Below are 18,218 nucleotides of genomic sequence, written 5' to 3'. Positions count from 1 at the left end.
GCCTGTGTCATCTCCCTTGCCCCAGTGAGTCCCTGCTCCTGGCTCTGCCACAGTGTTGAACACTGCTGTTCCTCATGTACGCACCTGCAGATTTGGCCATTACCCACCCAGTCATTTGAGCTTGGACCCAGCTGCAGACCCCCTGCTGGAAGAGGGGACTGAGGCAGCGGCAGTAGCCCCACGTCCCCAGCCAGTCCTCAGCTGCTGTCAACCAGAGCCACACCACACACAACAGCTGCACAGGTAGATTTTTCTGGCCATAAAGCAAAGCATTTCTGGTGAGCAGTTCAGTGCCACCAGCTCACAGCTCAGTGCTGAGACCTCCCTGTCTGACTGCAGCACTGAGGCCATGGGTGGCCTGTGCAAGCGGCTGTGCTTATGTACAAAGTGCTGCAGAGCCTCCCTGACAGCCTGGGGAAACCCAGCAGACATCAGATTCAAAGCCAAGGCATGTGGGGAAGGTGGATTGTGTGACAGCCCCTCTGTTCAGGCCAGGTTATGCAGTACAAGGCACTGCCCTTGTTCTGCACAGGGCGTGACTCAAGACCTGGGGCAGCCCTGAGGCAGAGCTCGTGGCCGTGCTCCGGGCCAGCACATGTCTGGCGTCACATGAATTTGCCTTTTGCAGAGTTCCCTGGCAGTAGCACAGCTGCAGCAGGTCCTGTGCTGAGCTCAGCACACGGCATCTGGAAAATAAAGACAGATCCTGGACCTGTAGCCTTGTTCCTGACTTTATTTTTCCATTCTGCCATCAGTGATATGCTGAGGGTGAGACGAGTGATGGCAGTGTGCCATGTGCTTGGGCTGGGAGCCCCAAGCTCACTGTGCTGTCACAGACGTCCCATGGATGGACACTGCAGTGCCAGCGCCGTGTCGGCAGCCTGTCACAGCCCTGGCATTGCTCAGGCGTTGTTGCCTGAGGAGCTTGGTGTGCCACTCACCCGCACAACCTTCCGCAGGGCCTCCCATACCTCCTGGTTGTGAAGGCTGTAGATGAGGGGGTTGAGCATGGGGCTGATGATGCAGTACAACACAGAGACCAGGGTGCCAGCTGCTGGTGAATAGCCCGAGCTGGGCCGGTTGTAGTTCAGGTTGGCCGCCATGAAGTACAGGATGACCACAAGCAGGTGGGCAGAGCACGTGGAGAAGGCCTTGCGCCGGCTGGTGGCCAGTGGCATCCCGAGGACGGTGGCCAGGATGCAAAGGTAGGAGATTACGACAAGCAGGAAGGGACTGAGTCCCACAAAGATGCTGGAGACATGGAGGGCCAGCTCATTGGGGCGGGTGTTACTGCAGGCAGCCCCCAGCAGTGGCGGCACATCACAGAAGATGTGCTGGAGCTTGGCAGCCCCGCAGAATGAGAGCTGGGCTGCCAGGAGGGTGTCCAGCAGCCCCCAGAGCCAGCAGCCGGCAGCAGCCATCGCACAGGTGCTGCGGCTCATGGCCTGGGCGTAGTGCAGGGGCTGGCACACGGCCGCGTAGCGGTCGTAGGCCATGACAGCCAGCAGCGCGCACTCGGCCCCCGCGCACCACATCAGGAAGAACGCCTGCGCCAGGCACCCACGGTAGGAGATGGTCGCCTGTTGGCGCAGAGTGTTTGCCAGGATCTTGGGCACCGTCACTGATGAGTAGCAAAGGTCTAGGCAGGACAGGTGACTGAGGAAGAAGTACATGGGGTTGTGGAGATGGGGGTCCAGGGACACGAGGGAGAATGTTGCGGAGTTCCCCAGCAGCGTGGCCAGGTAAATGGCCAGGAAAAGAGCAAAGAGGAAGGGCTGTCCGTGGGAAAAGCCCAGGAGCACAAACTCCGTCACCTGTGTGTGGTTCGTGCCTTCCATGGGGCAAGCTGGGTCAGTCTTTGGCCACAACTGAGCACAGAGGAGGAGGGGGGGACTGTGAGCCAGGGGACTAGACCACAGACCCCCATGAGGCCAGGAGTTCACTGGTGGTATAGCTCTGATCCCATCTCCCTAGTGGTTGAAAGTTTCCCATGTCCAGATTTCACAGACACTGGGATTTTGGAGTCCAAAGAACTGCCATCCAGTGTTGGGTACCTGACTAGAGAAGAAGCACACAGAAAAACCCAAGAGCAGGGGGCATCGACCCACACCTCTTGAAGTTCCTTGCCAACCCAGCCCCTAGTCCTGATGACTATTCCAAGCATGTGTCTCTCCCCCTCCTGGATGTATTTATGGTGACTAAATGCTCCCCTGCCCCTGGACAGGTCACAGCATTCCCTAGATGCCACAGCCACTAAGCCTGCTCTTCCCCAGCCCCGGGCTGGGGATATGGCATCACCCTGCACCAGTTAAAAGAATGCTTTTTCTTTATCCTGTTTCCTGCTCTGTGATAACCAACACTCACAAAACAGGGGTTCCACTTACAAAAGTACAGGTTCCAGCAAAGGGCAACTCACCACATGGGGTTTGTTGAGCCACAGGAAAATTTAAGCTATCAGGCATCTCCTGGCCTGGACCTCCCAACCTTTTTTCCATCATCCTATTTCAATTTTCACGCTGACACAAGGGTTTTGCTCACAGGCGCATGGAGCTGTGATCACCGTGTCCAAGAGGTGGAGGAGGCACGAGGAAGCATTTAAGGTTCGGAACCTCGGCCAAAGGCTGGTGAGGGTGGCATGTGCTGGGCGCTTATGGCCAGGGCTGCTGCTGCCCACCCTGCCCATGCCATGGACTCCACAGGTGGGGCCATGTGGTGCTTCAGTGGGAAAATACAGTGAGCGAAGACCAAAAAAAGAAGAAAGAAAATAGAAAGCATCCCATTCCTCTTTATAGGCATACTTTTTGCAACAGAAGTCAATTGTCACGTCTCTTCAGGAGATTAAACAACCTGATTAAATTTCAGGTTGGTTCCCTTGCTTTAGACCCATTAATCTGGTTTTAATTTCTCTGCCTGAAGCCTGTATCTGTGTATCAGTCATGTGTTTATAACATTAAGTGCTGGAGAATTCACTGCTTCTGTTGGGAGTTTGTTTCTTACAGCTGCTTACCACAGGAAACCGTCAAAGCACTGTTAAAATTGTGTGTTTTTTCCTACTGGATTTGCTCCAGTCAGTTCTGTCTCATTCATAACTTTGAGGTCCTCCAGCTGAAGACCATCCTGTTCTGAGGGTATTTTCTCCCTGTGCACTGGGAGCAATACCAGGGTTTGCTAAGCAGAAGCAGAATTAAGTTCTGATTCCTTTCTCTTTCATTTGCTAATTTTTCAACATTTTTTAAAAAATTTAACTTTGAGAGGAAAATGTTCAGTCAGCAGATGAGTTCTTCCTTGCCTGGCACAGTGACATCCTAACTTGTCACTCCATCCAGGATGTGCCAGGCTGGGAAACCTCTGCCTGGGCAAGCTCTCAAACTGTTGCCCAGATCAACATATTCTTTAATTACTAATTCTGCACACATCGGGTTTTTTTAGATTACTAATTCTGCACACATCGGAGAGGGACACAAGGACTGTATCATCCCATGGTCTGGAAATCTCAGACCATTGCTTTTCCTCCAGCTCCAGCTTGAGCCAACAGCGTTTCGATGAAGGAGTAGCCCAACATGCCTGTCCCAGTGCTGCAGTTGGGAGCGGGTCCTGGGGGGGTGAAAGCTGGGGGAGCCCATGGTGCAGTTCCCCGGGAATCGCCTCCTGCCTCCCGCTGTCCCTGCTGCAGTGCTGCGGTGTGCACGTGCACCTGTGTGCACTGGAAATTCAGGCTGTGTGAGCTGTCACAGCACTCAGGCAGCTGCTTTGTGAGGGTATAGCAACCCCTGTTGTGTGGGGTGAGAGGGGAAGGCTCTGTCCAGGACTTGCCTGGATGCTACTCCTGCTGACCTGTTCGTCAGAGGTAGGGGGCTGCTGACAGGTGAACCTGTCACTGGCAAAGGTGGGGATCTTCCTGTTGCATAGGGGACTTCAGGGACCAGAGTAATAAAAATGTGAATAAATTCAATAGTAGGAGGTTGGGCATATAAAGGTTAGTCACCTGTTCATGCTCCAAACTGGGGCTCAACACCTGGAAAAAGAGCAGCTGAGCAAGAGGTGTCTAAGTCCATCACACCAGGAAATGAACATTGAGCCCTGCATGGACCATGGGTGCATAGCAGTGACCCTGTGTGTCACAGAATGCAGGAAATGGTTAATGTCACTGCAGGAGGGGCAGCAAGGGCTGGAGAGCTCAGCTGGTGCCCTCCCCATGCTGACAAATCCAGGCCGGATTGGACATGGAACTCCAGGGCTGCGGAGCAGCCACAAGAATGTGCAGAGGAATGACCCTAACGTTCACCCTGGAGTGATGCGGCAGTCAGCAAACACAGCCGCAGTTCAGAGATGCCAGATTTAATCAATTTGTCTTCAGACATCCTGCGCACCAAGGAATAGGAAGATGTGGGAGGAGAATCTCCCTGTCTCCCTTGGACTGCACAGGAATGAGCCTGGAAAGAGCCTCCACCTTGCTCGACCCTTTTCCTCCCTCTCGCACTGAAGGCGATTTCTCATGGTAACTCCTGACCAACCAGGTGTTACCCTGTGCAGGTACCAGCACAGGCACACACACTCTGCCCAGACAGGCTGGATGGGGAGCAAAGAGGGAACACAGCTGCCACCAGTGCCAGTCAGGTTGCTGTCCTTTCCTCGGGAGATGGGAGGGACCCTTGTGATGGTGACATATGAGCCGGAGACCCAGCCCTGCTCTGGTGCCCTCCCTGAAGCAGGGGACCTTCTGCATAACTCCAGCATTTTGGGGACCATTCTCTCACCCTTCCTCGTGCAGGAGCACATATGTGCTCTGTACCTGCCAGGGAAGCTGCTCCTGCAGGAGAATGCAGTTCTCCTCACCAAGCCACTGCATCCATACTCAGGTGAGCAGAGTAGCCTGGAGCATACAGCACTGGGAGGTGGGGTCCTGAGCCTTGGGCACAGCCAAAGCCCAGTGTGAGGGTACAGCTGAACTGAGGGAGCAGATAACAACACGGGATTCATTTCTCTTGGGAAGGACTGGATGCCTCTATTGGAGGCAGCAGCAGCAGCCACAGCCTGCCCAGACCACCCAGGAGCCCTGGGGGCCAGCACCAGGTTCCCCCCAAGCAGTGCATGACAGGAACCTGGCGAAGCCCTGCCCTCTCACCCCTCCTCACCTCCACAGCCAAGAGCAGAGACTGGATGGCACCTACTCCTTAGTAAGCTGTCCCCAGGTGCTGTCCTATGTTCCATGTCTCAGCCATGTCCCAGGTGCTGCCTGGTTTGTCTTACCTGCATGAGGAGAAGCTCATGTGTCCTCGATGCTGTAAGCGCAGTAGAAGCTTTTAACCCTGCAGGGGCCCTGGGGAGAGGCTTTCAGAGGTGGCTCCTGTTCAGTGACAGGAGCAAAGAGCGAGGAGCAGCACCCACCAGCCTGCACCAGTGGGATCTGAGCCCGCGGCACCAAGCCCATCTGACACCGGACCCACGCTGACCTCCCATCTTGCTCCAGGCTGTGCCAGGTGCAGACCAGTGCCAGACCCCACTCCAGCCTTGCAGCTCTCGGGCACCTGGGCACAGCATCTGGGCATGGGAGGAGGATGCCAGAGGGGCTGGGAGCTGCAGTTCCTGGGCCCCAATCCTTCCCACAGCCCCATTTTACCTGTTGCAGGGCTGTGAGGTGCCAGCAGAGATGGAGAGCAGTGATGCTGCCTTTGGCCAGACCGGCAGCACCACAGCTGTAGGGACACAGCATGGTGCCTACACTCCCCTGTGCTCTCACCACCTGTGCTAACCATGCCCACCCAGTCCAGTGCAGAGCTCTCTGGAGGAGATTATGTGGTCCAGAGGCCTGGAAGAGGACTTGGACAGGTGGGACATAGCCCTGTCAGGGGCACTGACCGGACACAGATGGCACCAAGCAGTGTCCAGTGTGTTTGAAGGGCTCAGCAGTGACATGGTGCCTTGGGGTGACTTTATGATGTGTATCCCATGTTGCTGCCCTATGCCCAGAAATTAATTTTGTGCCTTTCTGTGCCTTTAAACTGAGCCTGAGATGAGAAAAACCCGACCAAAACTTTCAAAGCAGTTTTGCAGTTTGTTTTCATGTTTTCGAGGACACAGAGATAAAACTGGTCTGTTTCTGCAGCGGCGGGAGCGGAAGGTGACAGCTTGCTTTGCAGGCAGTGTTCGGCTTTCTTTTTCTCCAGAGAGGGAAGGAGAGCTGAACTTCTGTTTTCCTGGGTCTTTGTTTTTTCCCTTTTTTCTGCTGGATTGCTTCAATATCAGAACACATCAGGAGGACTTTCCACTGAGCACAGAGGGCCTGGCCCTGGGCCAAGTTCCAGCTCCGAGGAGGAGGGAGACCAAAGGGAGGACAAGGTTTTTCTCTGCAGTGAGAGATTGTAATATTTAGCATTATTTTTTATCTCTTTCACTTTCCTTCGAGGAAAAAGTGGTGGGGGAGGAGTGGTTTGTAACCTGCCTTCTCTCAGGGGATATATTTCTAAATTTGGCCAAACCGGCACACATGGCTCTGACTCAGGCTGGGTGAACATTGCCTGTTCAGAGCCTGGAGCTATTCCTGGTAGAAGGAGTAAGTTTAGCTGGAGTTCACCATGTAGTGACATGGAAATGTAAAGTGGGAACCCCAGGAAACATGAGGACTGCCACAGGGAGTGAGTCTGGAGGTCGAGACAGCGCCGTGATGTTTCTGCAGCAGGGAAGCAGTATTGCTTCACTGCGGTGTCCTTGCAGCTTCTGTTCCTGATGATGGGGCAGTAGGAGATGGTCCAAGCATAAGCTCTGGATCTGGAATGTCAAGAGATGAGAGCCCGAGCAGTAATGCCTTTTGGGGAGCAGGGAAAGTGTAGGCTACAACCCTAGAATGGGATGAACACCCTGTGTGGAAATCCAGCACAGATACCAAGGGAGCAGCAGCCTCAGTGAGGGGAAATGCGGGTCAGAGGGTGTCTGGGGCTGAAAAAGATAAGCAGCAGGTGGTAAAAAAAGAGCAGCTGTGACTGTGACCCTGTGTGTGCATGTGGCTGTAACTCTGTGTCCTGTGTTTACATGGAGCAGTCACTCTGGGCTCTGCCTGTTCTCAAGCAGCTCTCAGGCAGGGCAGCTGAGCTGGCAGGGGAGAGGGGGTCACAATAATGGGACTTTTTCACTCGTTTGCTTTGAGTTTACAAAATTGCACCTCTTTCTTGCAGCAATGATGAGCATTTCCTTGTTTCACACAGAAACTCGGTGCCGTGGCATTCCAGTACAACCTGGCCTCTCTCCCAAGGCTGTAGGGAAGGCACATGCTGGCAGCACTTGGAGAAACCCCCTCCCACTCTGATATTTGAAAAGGGACTTTTCTAACACTGAGACCATCAATACCTGGCACAAATATTAAAACATACTGAAATCTCCCAGGATGCCAGAAACTTCAGTTCTGGTAGTCCACATCTTCAGTACAGCCTTTAGGATAAGAAATACCATGGTTTGTGTCCCCCTCTAGTCTCCTGATGGATATCAAACCTGGCCAGTGGTGTCCAGCAGTAAATCAAATCTCCATGAACTTGTGAAATGTTAAGGAAGTTGTTTTTTAAACCAAATACCTCAATTTGGGTGTGCAGCCTTCAGTATTGGGCCCAGATCCTATAAATACTCAACACTTCTGAAAATCAGACTCTTAACTTACCTTCTCCAAGCATGTGTTGTACTTCCCAGATCCAAGTGCACTGTCGTAACACCAGGAACTTCTCCCAGTCCTGTTTCCCTGCTTGTTTTGAGGGATGCTCAAGAATTCTTTCTCCAGCAGAAAGCACCCTCGCTTGTATCACAGCTCCCTGCAGCAGCACTGCCAGCTGGTCCTGGTTGCCATATGAGCACAAATGCTTCCTTTGAGGATGGGGACAAGAATATGGTGGACTTTGTCTGGATTTTGCCTGCCACCCCTCCTCCTCCCTCCGTGTCCCACTGTAATGAGCATGGCACTGGTTTTGGGATAATCTCCCTGTAGGGACTGGCAGACAAACGGTTACTTGGTGTCCCCAAAGCCATTCCTCCTGCTGGCAGAATCCACTCAGCACTTCCAGCCCCTGCTCTCAGCATGGGACTCCAGCCCTAGCCTTTTGGGGGGGTCTTCACTGACCTCTCCTGAGACTGTTGGTGCATTTTTGTTTCAGGGAGCACTGGGTGCAGGACCTGGCATTTGTCTTTGTTGAATTTCACCAGTTCCTTCCGGCTCCATTTCCCAGTCTGTCCATGTCCTTCTGGCCCTGCCCTGGAGCACTGGTCCCCTTTACTTGTGTCAGCCACAACCCTGACAGGAGTACACTCTGTTACCTCTTTCCTACAACTGATGAGATGAGCATGTTCCACAGGACATGGGCCAAGACAGATACTGGTGACACTCCGTTTGTCCCTGCCCCCAGGTAGAGCATGACTTCTTCACACCACCCTCTGGACCTGGTGGCCCGGGCAGGTGCTTTCCCTGACATTGCTGCTGCTCTGACATGTGCCGGCTGAGTGCCCTCCTTGCCCTCATCTCTGCTCACCCCGCTGCTGCCCAGGCAGCTTCTGGGCCTGGGATCCCTGCAGCCACACCTGGCTCCAGAGCTCAGTGGGTTGTTAATAGCCATGACTCTCCCCGCAGCTGCAACAGCTTCTTGCTCAGGTTTTTCACCTCAGTGGTTTTGGCTGTCTCAGATGTAGTTCTGAGGGCACTAAAACTGTCCTGTCCTGCAGATGTCACCCAGACAGCAGTTCCAACAGATTTCATACAACCTAGAGCTTGTGCTTGTGTGTTCTCCTTTTCTTCTCAGGTTGGGTTTCTCCATCCCTGGAAGTGTCCAAGACTAGGCTGGACAGGGCTTAAAGCAGCCTGGTCTAGTGAAAGGTGTCCCTGCCCATGGCAGGGGGTGGAACTGGATGAGTTTTAAGGTCTCTTTCAACCCAAATCAATCTGAGAGTCTGTGATTCTAGCACCACTTTTTAAAACTCTCCATGGGCACTCTTCTGTAGGATTTTCTCATAAGCCCCACTGTTGCTGGAACAAGGAAAAGGGGGCTCTGACCACAGTCTGCAGATGCCTTGTATTATTGGGGAGAGGTGATGGGTACAGACTCTTCTCACAACTGCATGGTGACCAGAGAAGCAACTGGGACAAGCTGGAACAGGAGATATCCTCACTGGATCTCAGGGAAAAACCCTTTGGGCATTGGGTAAAGGCCCTGAGAGGCCCTGGACTCGGACCTTGGGGATACTCAGCACTCACCTGCCCACAGATGAGCATCCTCACAGCTGGAGTCACCTCTGCTACCAAGGCCTGCTCAAAGCAGCCCCTGCTCACTGTCACAAGTCTGATGCTGGAATGAAACTCTCACCAGGTGTTTCAAGAATAATATTTCAGGGGGTCCTCCCAGTGATTTCCTCAGGGTAAACACTTCCTTCAGGATTTTTCAAATTATTTTTAGCTGTCAGGGCCACCTGTTCCCTGGACCAGGCAAGGAATAAGAGTAAGCTAAATTTGGCATTTCCACTTTGGCCTATCCAAGACAGGACAACAGCCTCACCCTACATCTCGTGGCAGAGGTCATGGATTCCTGCCAGAGTCCTCTGCCAACACTTGACAAGGAGATTTTTGTCTGAAGAAATTGTACAGTTTCAAGATTTTGTCCAGTGTCATTTACACTTAAGGACACAGGGCAAGAAGGGTTGCAGTTCTATGGTCTAACCATAAACTGGCCAAAGCTGACCAGATTTACATGTGTTTGTAATGTGCTGACGTTTGCAGAAGCCCAAACACTGCAATCACATATGAAGTGAGTGGCCTGTTACACTGGGGCATCACCCTTGCGCAGCGCAGTTTGGGGAGGTCCAACACCCACAGGGGCCTGGAAATGGAAAGTGTGCTCCTGCCACCAGCCCTGGGGTCACTGGTTCTTCCTGGCCAACTTGTGCTGAGAAAGCACCAAGGGAATTCTCTCCTGTCACCACTGAGCAGCACTTTTGCCTCATGGTTGCTCATGGTCCTTCCTGGGCAGCTGTGGCACCTGCTGCCTGTATCCTTCTTCCCAAAGCCAGCTCTGAGGTTCCTCATTCAGGTGTGGGCACCAACTCTGCCCCTGAGGCCAATTAGTGCACTTTCACCAGGAGGCTGAAGTTGGAGAGAGAAGTTCCTGTGTTCCCAGTTTTCCCACTTGGTCCCACTCCCCACAGACTGCTATCTGTGGGGAGCAGACCACAGGAGTTCCAGTGCCAATTACAAAAGCCCAGAGCACTTCACCTGCTCACCTGGCGTGTTTGTGAACGTGTAAACAAGGCCCACAGTGGGCTGTTAAAAGTTCTGGGCTGGTAAAAGTTCAAGGCAGCCACTTCCTTCACACCAGCTGGGATCAGTCACATCCTAGAGGCACTTGGAGCGAGAAGGCCCAGGTCTGCACAGACCTACCACCTTTGAAATGTCTGTGGACACAACACTGTTGAAGTATAATAAAAAGAGAAAACAGTAAGCAATTGGCCAGTGCATTGACAGGCCCTGGGAAATAGCTGGATGACAGGTGTTTTGAAAACATCTGTTTTGCAACAAGAAATACAGTGTTGAGATTCCAGGGCTATTTGCAATCCTGGTTGTACCTCCTGCCCAAATTCCTGCTCTGCTCCAGCCACACCCCACAGTATACCCCACAGTAAGTAGGAGCAGTTATTACACCACTGCATATCTCATACATAACTTGTTTGTGTCATACTGGTGCCTCTTGGTCCTATGCTGAGTCACCTCTGATTTGTAACTTCCAAAGGGTTTAATTTAACACAGTTTATCTCATTTTTTTCTCCTTGCTGCCCCTTTCCCATCCCTGATCTGTAGGTACAGACCAAGCTGAAACCAGAGACCTGGGCCTGCCTCAGGCTTGTTTTTCTCTGCCACAAAGATTTTCTGTTGCTTTATTTGACCTCCAAACTTTGTATCTCCAAATAACAAAGACAATTACCTGAATGCTGGTTCAGCTTAGTTTTGTGATGGCTGATGCTGCCACAATCTCACATCTGTAATTTGGCAGCTGTTCTTCTGTCCAATGCTTAAACTTCTCCTGTCTGTTGCCCCTGCGCAGGGAGCCAGTACCCAGGGATCAGACTGGGGAACACTGAACCACGGATGCTGCTTCCTGCAGGAGCTGCTTCATGATGGCAGACACGCCACAGTGCTACCATAATTCATCCCTCCCATTGCTTCCAGAAGTCTCCTTGCACTCAGGGAGGGGATGGATTTCTAAAGAGCTTCTGTAGAACATCTTTTCTCTGGAAAGGATCAACACAGCCCCAGGTTAAATTTAAATATTCAGCTCCAGCAGCAGCAGTTTTGCATAACTGATGGCTTTTAACTTTCCCTGGGTGCTGCAGGAGATACAGAATCATGTTTTGTTAATCTGGAATGTTTTGGAAGGCAGGGGAGCAATTAATGAGGAGATCTGGCTAATAAAAGTACTCAATAGTCATGTGTGAACGGAGGGGCCAATTAAGTCCTGGACATGTTGGTAACTGGGATCAGGATTTGATGGAGAGATGGAAACTGGTTCTTCTTGGAGTCTACCAGGGCTTTGGACAGTGTATCATGGAGGTGTGCCTGTCTGGACACAGGTGAGGAGGAGCCAATGTGGATGGCTTCTCCATGTAGACAGGAGTATGGTCTGTCATGGGGTTTTCCTGGTCTGTGCTCAACATCAAGCTCAAGATGACATTTGGTCAGTGCCCAGATCCAGCCCCTGCTGAGCCTGTCTGGGGCCTGAGGGAGGAGTGTGTTTATTTTCTGTGCTAGGGAGAAAACAGTCCCAATCTATGAGGATTTTTTCTGCAGTTTGGTGTTTCTCTCGCTCCTTGTTCTCCTGCATCATACAGCGGCTCTGTGGGAAAACTGTGGACAGCGGGATTGTGACCCTCACACCCAAGATGACTGTTTGTTTATTCCTCGGTACTTTCAGTGCGGGGATGGATTGGATCTCTCTGGGACAGTCTTCCCTGAACACCTTACTTCTGTTTGCCTGGGATTTGATTATGTGGCTGCCTTTCCAGGCTGTCTTTTCCATGTGAAAACCCCCAGCCTGATAACAAGATCAAATCCACAAAATCTTTGGCAACCCACAACACCCTTGTCTCTAGCTCTGTACAGTGAGATGCAGCTTTAGCAGAGACACATGCAGTCAGCACTGAAGCGATAACTTTGTCTTTATTTCCATTGTATCCATTTATCCTCATCCCCAGACCTGGGAAAAGGAGGACACAGGCTGTTGGTAAAAGGGCAGATCAGCTGCAGAGATGAAAACACTGAACAGCAACACAGCCCTCCCAAGGTGGGGCTGGTACGAATTACAGCTGTGCTGCAGGAAGGAGAGGCCTGACCTGCTGCCCAGGTGGCCCCTGTGCATCCCCTGCCACTGCAGCAACACCCCAGGGTCCACGCCTGTGGCACACAGGCTCGCCTGTGCCACAGGCACCCGAGTCTCAAGAGCACAGAAGGAACTTTGGAGATTATTCAGCCCAAAGCCCTGCCTTGGCACAGGGGCTCCTGACCTTACTTTATCACACTTGGAAGTATAACAATAATAAAAGAGGTTCTTCTATGTCTCAGTGAAATTGCCAGTGTTTCAGATTGTTTCCATTGCCTTGTGTCCATTCCTGGGACACCTGAGGTTCCCTTCACTGCTCACACCTGGTATTTCTACCCATTGGTAAACCCCACTGAGCTCCTAAGTCTGAGCAGTCCCAGCCCTCAGCCTCTCCTTACCTGTCAGATTCTCAGATGTCCTAATCAATCCATGCTGGTCTCCAGTTCTGACCGGGCTGTCTTGTACTGGGGAGCCCGAAACTGGTGCCAGGCTCCAGATGTGGCCTTACCTGTGGCCCAGGGAGGGGATGGGGTCTCCCCTACCTGTGGGCAAATGCTCTGGCTCCCACACCTGAGGATGCTCTGGGACCATGGAGGTGCATTGCTGACTCAGGGGTGGCTCACGGCCCATCAGGACAGCCAGGTACTTCTCTGCAACTTTGCTCTGGTCCCCCATGTGAGTGTTGACAAATGGAAATACCCCTGCCCAGGTGCAGGATATGGCATTTCCCTCTACGAACTTCAAGAAATTCCCATTGGCCCATTTCTCCCTGAAGGGATCAGCGCAGGGAGGACCATGGCAGAGCAGGTACACACTTGAGGGACTGAGGCCTGTGGGTGTGCCATGAGTGAGTAAACAAGAAGGAAAGAGGAAGAAACAACAAATAGAAAGCAAAGCCCAGCCCCAGCCCCCTGTGCTATGTCACTTCCCCCAGGGACTGGGAGAGACTGGGCAGAACCTGCAGGGAAAGAGGGAAGAAAAGATGCTAGACTGAAGCTGAACCTGGGAAAGTAGAGGAAAGGTGTTTCCCCAGGTGTTTCTTTAATGGTCATCTTGGGTTTTCCTCGGTATCTGAAGCAGTAACTAAAAGTTTGTGTTACAGCAATAAATCAAGTGAAATTCCTCAAGCTGAGAGGGTTCTGCCCATGGTGGCAGGGACCAAGGCCAGGCCTGGGTTAGGATCAGCAGCCTGGGATGGGATCAGTACTGATTTCCCTCTGAAGCCTTTCCTTCCCTTCCTCCCAGGCCAAGCCATGTCATCCCCTCCAGAGCTGAGGCAAACCTGCTCAATTCTTCCAAGAGCAGATCAAGTTTATACCCAAAACTCACATGTCCCAGTGAGACTCCCTGGGCCAGCTCCACACCTGAGGTATCTCTGCAGGTGCCTGGGCTGGACCTTGTGGCCCCAGGCAGTGCTTTTGCAGCAGCACCTGAGGTGGAACCTGCTGCAGACGCACAGCTGTGACCAGCCCTATGCACAGACCTGTGTTCCCTTGCACACCCACGCCGCAAGTGGGCCAGGGACCTGCAGTTTCCAGGAAAAAACAGGGATCTCAAACTGCCCTTCACACCTATACTGAGGTGCCACACCCATCAGCATGGAATGGCTTGGGCTGGGAAGGACCATAAAGCTCATCCAGCTCCACGTCCCTGCCATGAACACGGATGTCACCCACTACACCAGGCTGCTCCAGGCCCATCCAGCTCAGCCCAAGAAACTGCCTGGGATAGGGCAAGCACCATCAGAAAAGTGAAAAACCATGTGGTAGGTACTTACAAGGAGGGGAAAAAGAAAATGAAAAAACCAAACCAAACCAAACCTTGTTGAGCTTTTGATGGGGTACCCTTCCTTCTCGGACCAGGGTAAAAGAGCAGAGGAGGCTGCTGTTCTGCTAAGTTCTTTATTTCACAGTCTCACAGCTGTCTTGAAGGCAGAGTTCAAGGGGGTTACATGATAAAGCCAAGCAGTGGCAGCAACAGCAGGCAAAACCAGCTTCTTCTCTATGTTCTATATGCTCCATATATTTTTTCTTACAGAAGTGTGGATTATATTTGTTAACTGACCAATAAGATTAATACATGATTCTAGTTTTTCTTTTCTTAACCTATCCTGGCCTAATTCTAACAGTCATAAGCCTTACACAAGTACTACATAGGTATTACACAGATTTGAGTATGCAGTTTCTATCGGCTCTTATTGTTTATGTGAACACTCCATCTAAAAAATGTGAACAGTGTAATTCTACCTAGATTTTGTCTAAAGTAAAGAATTCTGTGAAAAGGTAACACTGCTGCAGTAAGAACTGTGTTTAAGGTCTGTGCTACAGCTTTTTCATGTTTAAGGCACTTAGCATCTATTTCTACCGAAGTTAAAAATCTGTATTTCTATTTCACTGTGGTGTGACTTCATCTATCTCAGCTTGTCCAAAGGTTTTAATTCAACCCCCGTGCTTTGGCTTCCCTCTGGGCCTGAATCCCAGAGGAGCTTTCACTCCAACACAAACCCACTTTGATAAGAGCCCTCAAAGCAGAACTACCTGTGACATTCCATAAGGCTTCCTTGGAGACCAAAAATCAGTTTTGACATTGTCTCCTGCATCCAACACCAAGTGCTTCAACCTCAGGTCTCTGATAAAGTTTGCTGGACAGCTTTAGATTTGCACAATAAACCCTCTGTCTGGGGCAATGGACTGCCCAGTCTGAGCACCTGTGCTCAGGTACAGCCTCAGGGCCAGGGCAGTGTCAAGGTGACACCTGGCAGCTACCTGAATCACGGAGGCTGTGAGGTGGCATCACTCTGTGACAATGCTGCTGTCACGAGTTCTCTGCACTGGCAATGTTCAAAGGGGCCCTTTCCCAAATGTAACCACTGCAAGTTAGTAGGAAAAAACACCAAAACTTTAAAAATGGGAAGTGTGAGCCAGGAATTACCAGTTAATGACATTCCCAAGTAATATCCAAAAAGGAACGTGCAACATGAAAGAGAAAAGGTGAAAAATAGTGAAGTTTAATAGTTAAAAGAAAAACACATAGATCTGAGCTAAACCTCCAGGAATCAACAAAACAACTGATGCAATGTCAATAAAGTATCAACAACACTGGGGACAGCAGCTCTCAGACCTGTGTGAAGACACACAAGATCCTGAGCAGATCCACTCTGGACACTGCTGAGGACAGGGACAGCAGTGATGTCCCGCAGATCCCTGGCTCTGTACCTGGAACAGAACAATGACCATTTGATCCCAGACAGGAGGAGGAGAGAACACAAACACGGATGAGTTTAACCACGGCAGCTCTGGGCAGTGCTTTCCGCAACAGAGCATTGTCAGTCACTACCCAACACCTCACAGAATTCTGGAAGCACCTAGAAAGTCCCTGCCTTGGATCTGTGACGTACCACGGCACTGGTGAATCTCGGCTCAGCTTTCCTGCCCCAAGCACAGCACTGCATGCCTTCCCCAGCCCGAGCATTTGGGATTGCCCAAAAGAAATTCCCACAGTACAACAAGGCACTGTAACTAAAACGGCAGCACTGTAAGGAGCCCGCAGGGATATGGCGTAAATGGACTGAAACCCCGTCCAGGAACACATCTCACACAGCATCCCAGAGAGAAACACAAATCAGCCCGCCAGGACCTGGCTCTGTACCTCCCAACCAAGCCCTCCTGCACCACCTTATCATCATTCCATCACATATATGGATAATTCAGTGTCTTTGTCCATCCCACTTCCCAAGGACACAGAACTGCCCCAGCACCCAGTGAGGCCATGGACACTGAGGGTTCCCAGCTGCCCTCAGGTGTTTTGTCACAAAGTCTCACATGAAGAGCTATTAGCAAAGCTCTTCACTTCCCAGCCTGGCTGCAGGTGAGCGAGGACAGGACAGTTCATCTTGCCCTGCTGATACCTTTCTTCATGCTCTTTTTCCTTCTTTTCTCCCTAAGGCACTGTGGGAACAGCCAGCAGGAGAACATGAGGCTTCCCATCAGCAAACCCAGGCCAATCCGATCTGGAACAAGCAACCCATCCTTCACCTGGCCCCTGACAAACTCACCTGTCCTGTTCACACCCAAACAAACTCAAGGGGCCAGTGAGCTGCATGGCCAGACTCTCTGTAGGGGAATTCCTCCTACAGCACGCCAGTATCTGCCTGTTACACCAATAATGTGATCCCAAGCAGTGCAACCTAATCTCATGCAGCACAATGTGCACAAGGCCTTTGCTCTCCCACACTCCCTAAACCACAGCACAGCTCTGTGTCTGGTGCCCCAAGAGAGTGCCCACACATGTTGCCAGGTCAGCAAACCAAACCCTACCACAGGTAACTCAGGTCACCTCTGCCTCCTCTGCCCTGAGCACGCGGTGCACACGCTCCTCGGCGCTGTAGTACAGCTGCCCGCGGCGGAGCCGGGGCTCGTCCTGCTCGTACCAGCGCTGCTCATCGAACTCAGGGAAAAAAAAGGCAATTTCTCTGCTGGCTGAGGCAGGTGAGTCTGTCAAAAGAGAAGAAAAGGCAATGAGAGAGAGAGATGCCAGTCTGCCACCACAAACACGCCAAAGGCACCTGGCTAGGCTGCACCTGGCCAGATGTGCGTGGGGTGTGCAGAAGGGAACAAATCATTCATTTGGAGCCCCAGAACTAAAGCAAAGGCAGACAAAGCACCATCATTCCTGCCTCCCCAAGTGCCATCCAAGAATGCCAGGCCTACCTGAGCCATGGGTCGTGTTCCTGGTGTCCGTGAGGCCGTAGGCACCTCGAATGGAGTCTGGGTCACTGTGTCGGGCTCGGAACACTTTAGTGGGTCCCATCAGGGATCTCCATAGAGGGACAGCATTCTCGTGGGCCAGGATGTAAGCCCACATGGGGCCACTGGGGCAACGGCCCAGGAAGAACAGGAGAAAAGATGAAGAAGCGCTCATTACAAACAGGTTATTCGTCCTTACGAACCTGCACAGTACGGCTGCCATGGGCTGCCATGCTGGGCCCTGGCCTGCCAGGCCATGGGGAGGGGCACGAACCTGCCACGGCACCGACGCCACGGCGTTGGCACTGGTGACCTACTCCAAATGATGACCTCCACCACCTTCGGGGGTGCCACCCACCAGGTACCGCTGCTGTCACATTAGGGCAGCATCCCGACACTCCTCCTGCTATGGCCAGAGCCTCCCACCTCCGCACATCCCAGCGAGCCCCTCCACACACGGGTCACCTGCAACGCGGGGCTTCCCCGCACCCCGCACACCCGCGGCAGGTACCTGGCCATGAACTCCACCAGCCGCTGGTAGAAGAAACGCCCTGCGAAGAGACATAGACCGAGTCGGCACCGGCCCATGTGCACCGGCCCAAGTCAGCATCCCGCTCTAGCAGCCCCTGAGTCCCGCTCGTACCTGCGTGCTCCCGGTAGAAGCGGCGGCTCTGCTCCGGGCCGCACCGCAGCTCCTTGGCGCGGACAATGAGGAACCGGTGACGGAGGATGGCGGCGTGCACAGCCTGCGGGAAGAGGAGGCGCTGGGGCGGGGAGGGAGGGCGAGCCGTGGCGAGGCCTGCTGCGCCCTGCTGTGCCCGGCCCGGCCCGGCCCGGTCCTGCCCTGCCCGGCCCGGTCCTGCCCGGCCGTCGCTCACCTCGTGCACGAGCGGATGGGCCGCAGCGTCCGGCTTGAGCAGCGCCAGAGTCAACTGCAGCCGCCGCGCGCCACCGCGCGGGGCCGCCATGGCCAGGCCGCAGCGGCGCGGCCGAGGCGCCGGCGCAGAGAGGGCAGGGCAGGGGTCAGAGGCTACGGGCGGGGAGGGGCCGGGGTCCGAGGGCGGCGGGGCCGGGATGGGGCAGAGGGCCGGGATGGGGCGGGACCGGGGCAGAGGGCCGGGATGGGGCGGGGCCGGGA

At 53.0% G+C, this 18,218-nt stretch overlaps 2 protein-coding genes across 5 annotated transcripts; both read right to left on the bottom strand.

Moving 5' to 3' along the window:
• Window positions 1–725: 725 nt before the first annotated feature.
• LOC121672393 (olfactory receptor 5V1-like) lies at window positions 726–1,838 on the bottom strand. Its single transcript, XM_042045026.1, has one exon. It carries the CDS (start codon window positions 1,836–1,838, stop codon window positions 903–905), a length of 936 nt encoding a protein of 311 aa, XP_041900960.1. The 3' UTR covers window positions 726–902.
• Window positions 1,839–15,321: 13,483 nt separating this feature from the next.
• Window positions 15,322–18,088, bottom strand: NME6 (NME/NM23 nucleoside diphosphate kinase 6). Of its 4 annotated transcripts, none has more exons than XM_042045014.1 (6): window positions 17,959–18,088; window positions 17,724–17,826; window positions 17,592–17,631; window positions 17,045–17,205; window positions 16,671–16,828; window positions 15,322–15,983 (listed from the first exon to the last, which is right to left on the bottom strand). In XM_042045014.1, the coding sequence occupies exons 1-6, from the start codon at window positions 18,046–18,048 to the stop codon at window positions 15,957–15,959; spliced, it is 579 nt and encodes a 192-aa protein (XP_041900948.1). In that variant the 5' UTR covers window positions 18,049–18,088; the 3' UTR covers window positions 15,322–15,956. The 4 variants fall into 4 exon arrangements, with proteins under 4 accessions (XP_041900948.1, XP_041900947.1, XP_041900949.1 ...); XM_042045013.1 differs by having other exon boundaries at window positions 15,322–15,550; XM_042045016.1 differs by having other exon boundaries at window positions 15,463–15,550; window positions 16,652–16,828.
• Between the last annotated feature and the right edge of the window lie 130 nt (window positions 18,089–18,218).

Source organism: Corvus kubaryi, unplaced genomic scaffold, assembly GCF_017639235.1.
Source record: "Corvus kubaryi isolate FWS band 111438036 unplaced genomic scaffold, C.kubaryi_AGA036_p1.0 61732, whole genome shotgun sequence".
NCBI classification, from domain to species: Eukaryota; Metazoa; Chordata; class Aves; order Passeriformes; family Corvidae; genus Corvus; species Corvus kubaryi.
The sequence above is the reverse complement of the archived record's forward strand: the minus strand, read 5'-3'. Positions and strand labels throughout refer to the sequence as shown.

What these genes read in the sequence shown, in the direction of transcription:
- NME6 (XM_042045013.1), bottom strand. Translation starts at nt 18,048, where the DNA reads ATGGCGGCCCCGCGCGGTGGCGCGCGGCGGCTGCAGTTGACTCTGGCG. An exon ending in CTGGTGGAGTTCATGGCCAG is followed by an intron (nt 17,206 to 17,591) that starts GTACCTGCCGCG and finishes CCGTTGCCCCAG; the next exon opens with TGGCCCCATGTGGGCTTACA. An exon ending in GAACACGACCCATGGCTCAG is followed by an intron (nt 16,829 to 17,044) that starts GTAGGCCTGGCA and finishes CTCTTTTGACAG; the next exon opens with ACTCACCTGCCTCAGCCAGC.
- LOC121672393 (XM_042045026.1), bottom strand. Translation starts at nt 1,838, where the DNA reads ATGGAAGGCACGAACCACACACAGGTGACGGAGTTTGTGCTCCTGGGC.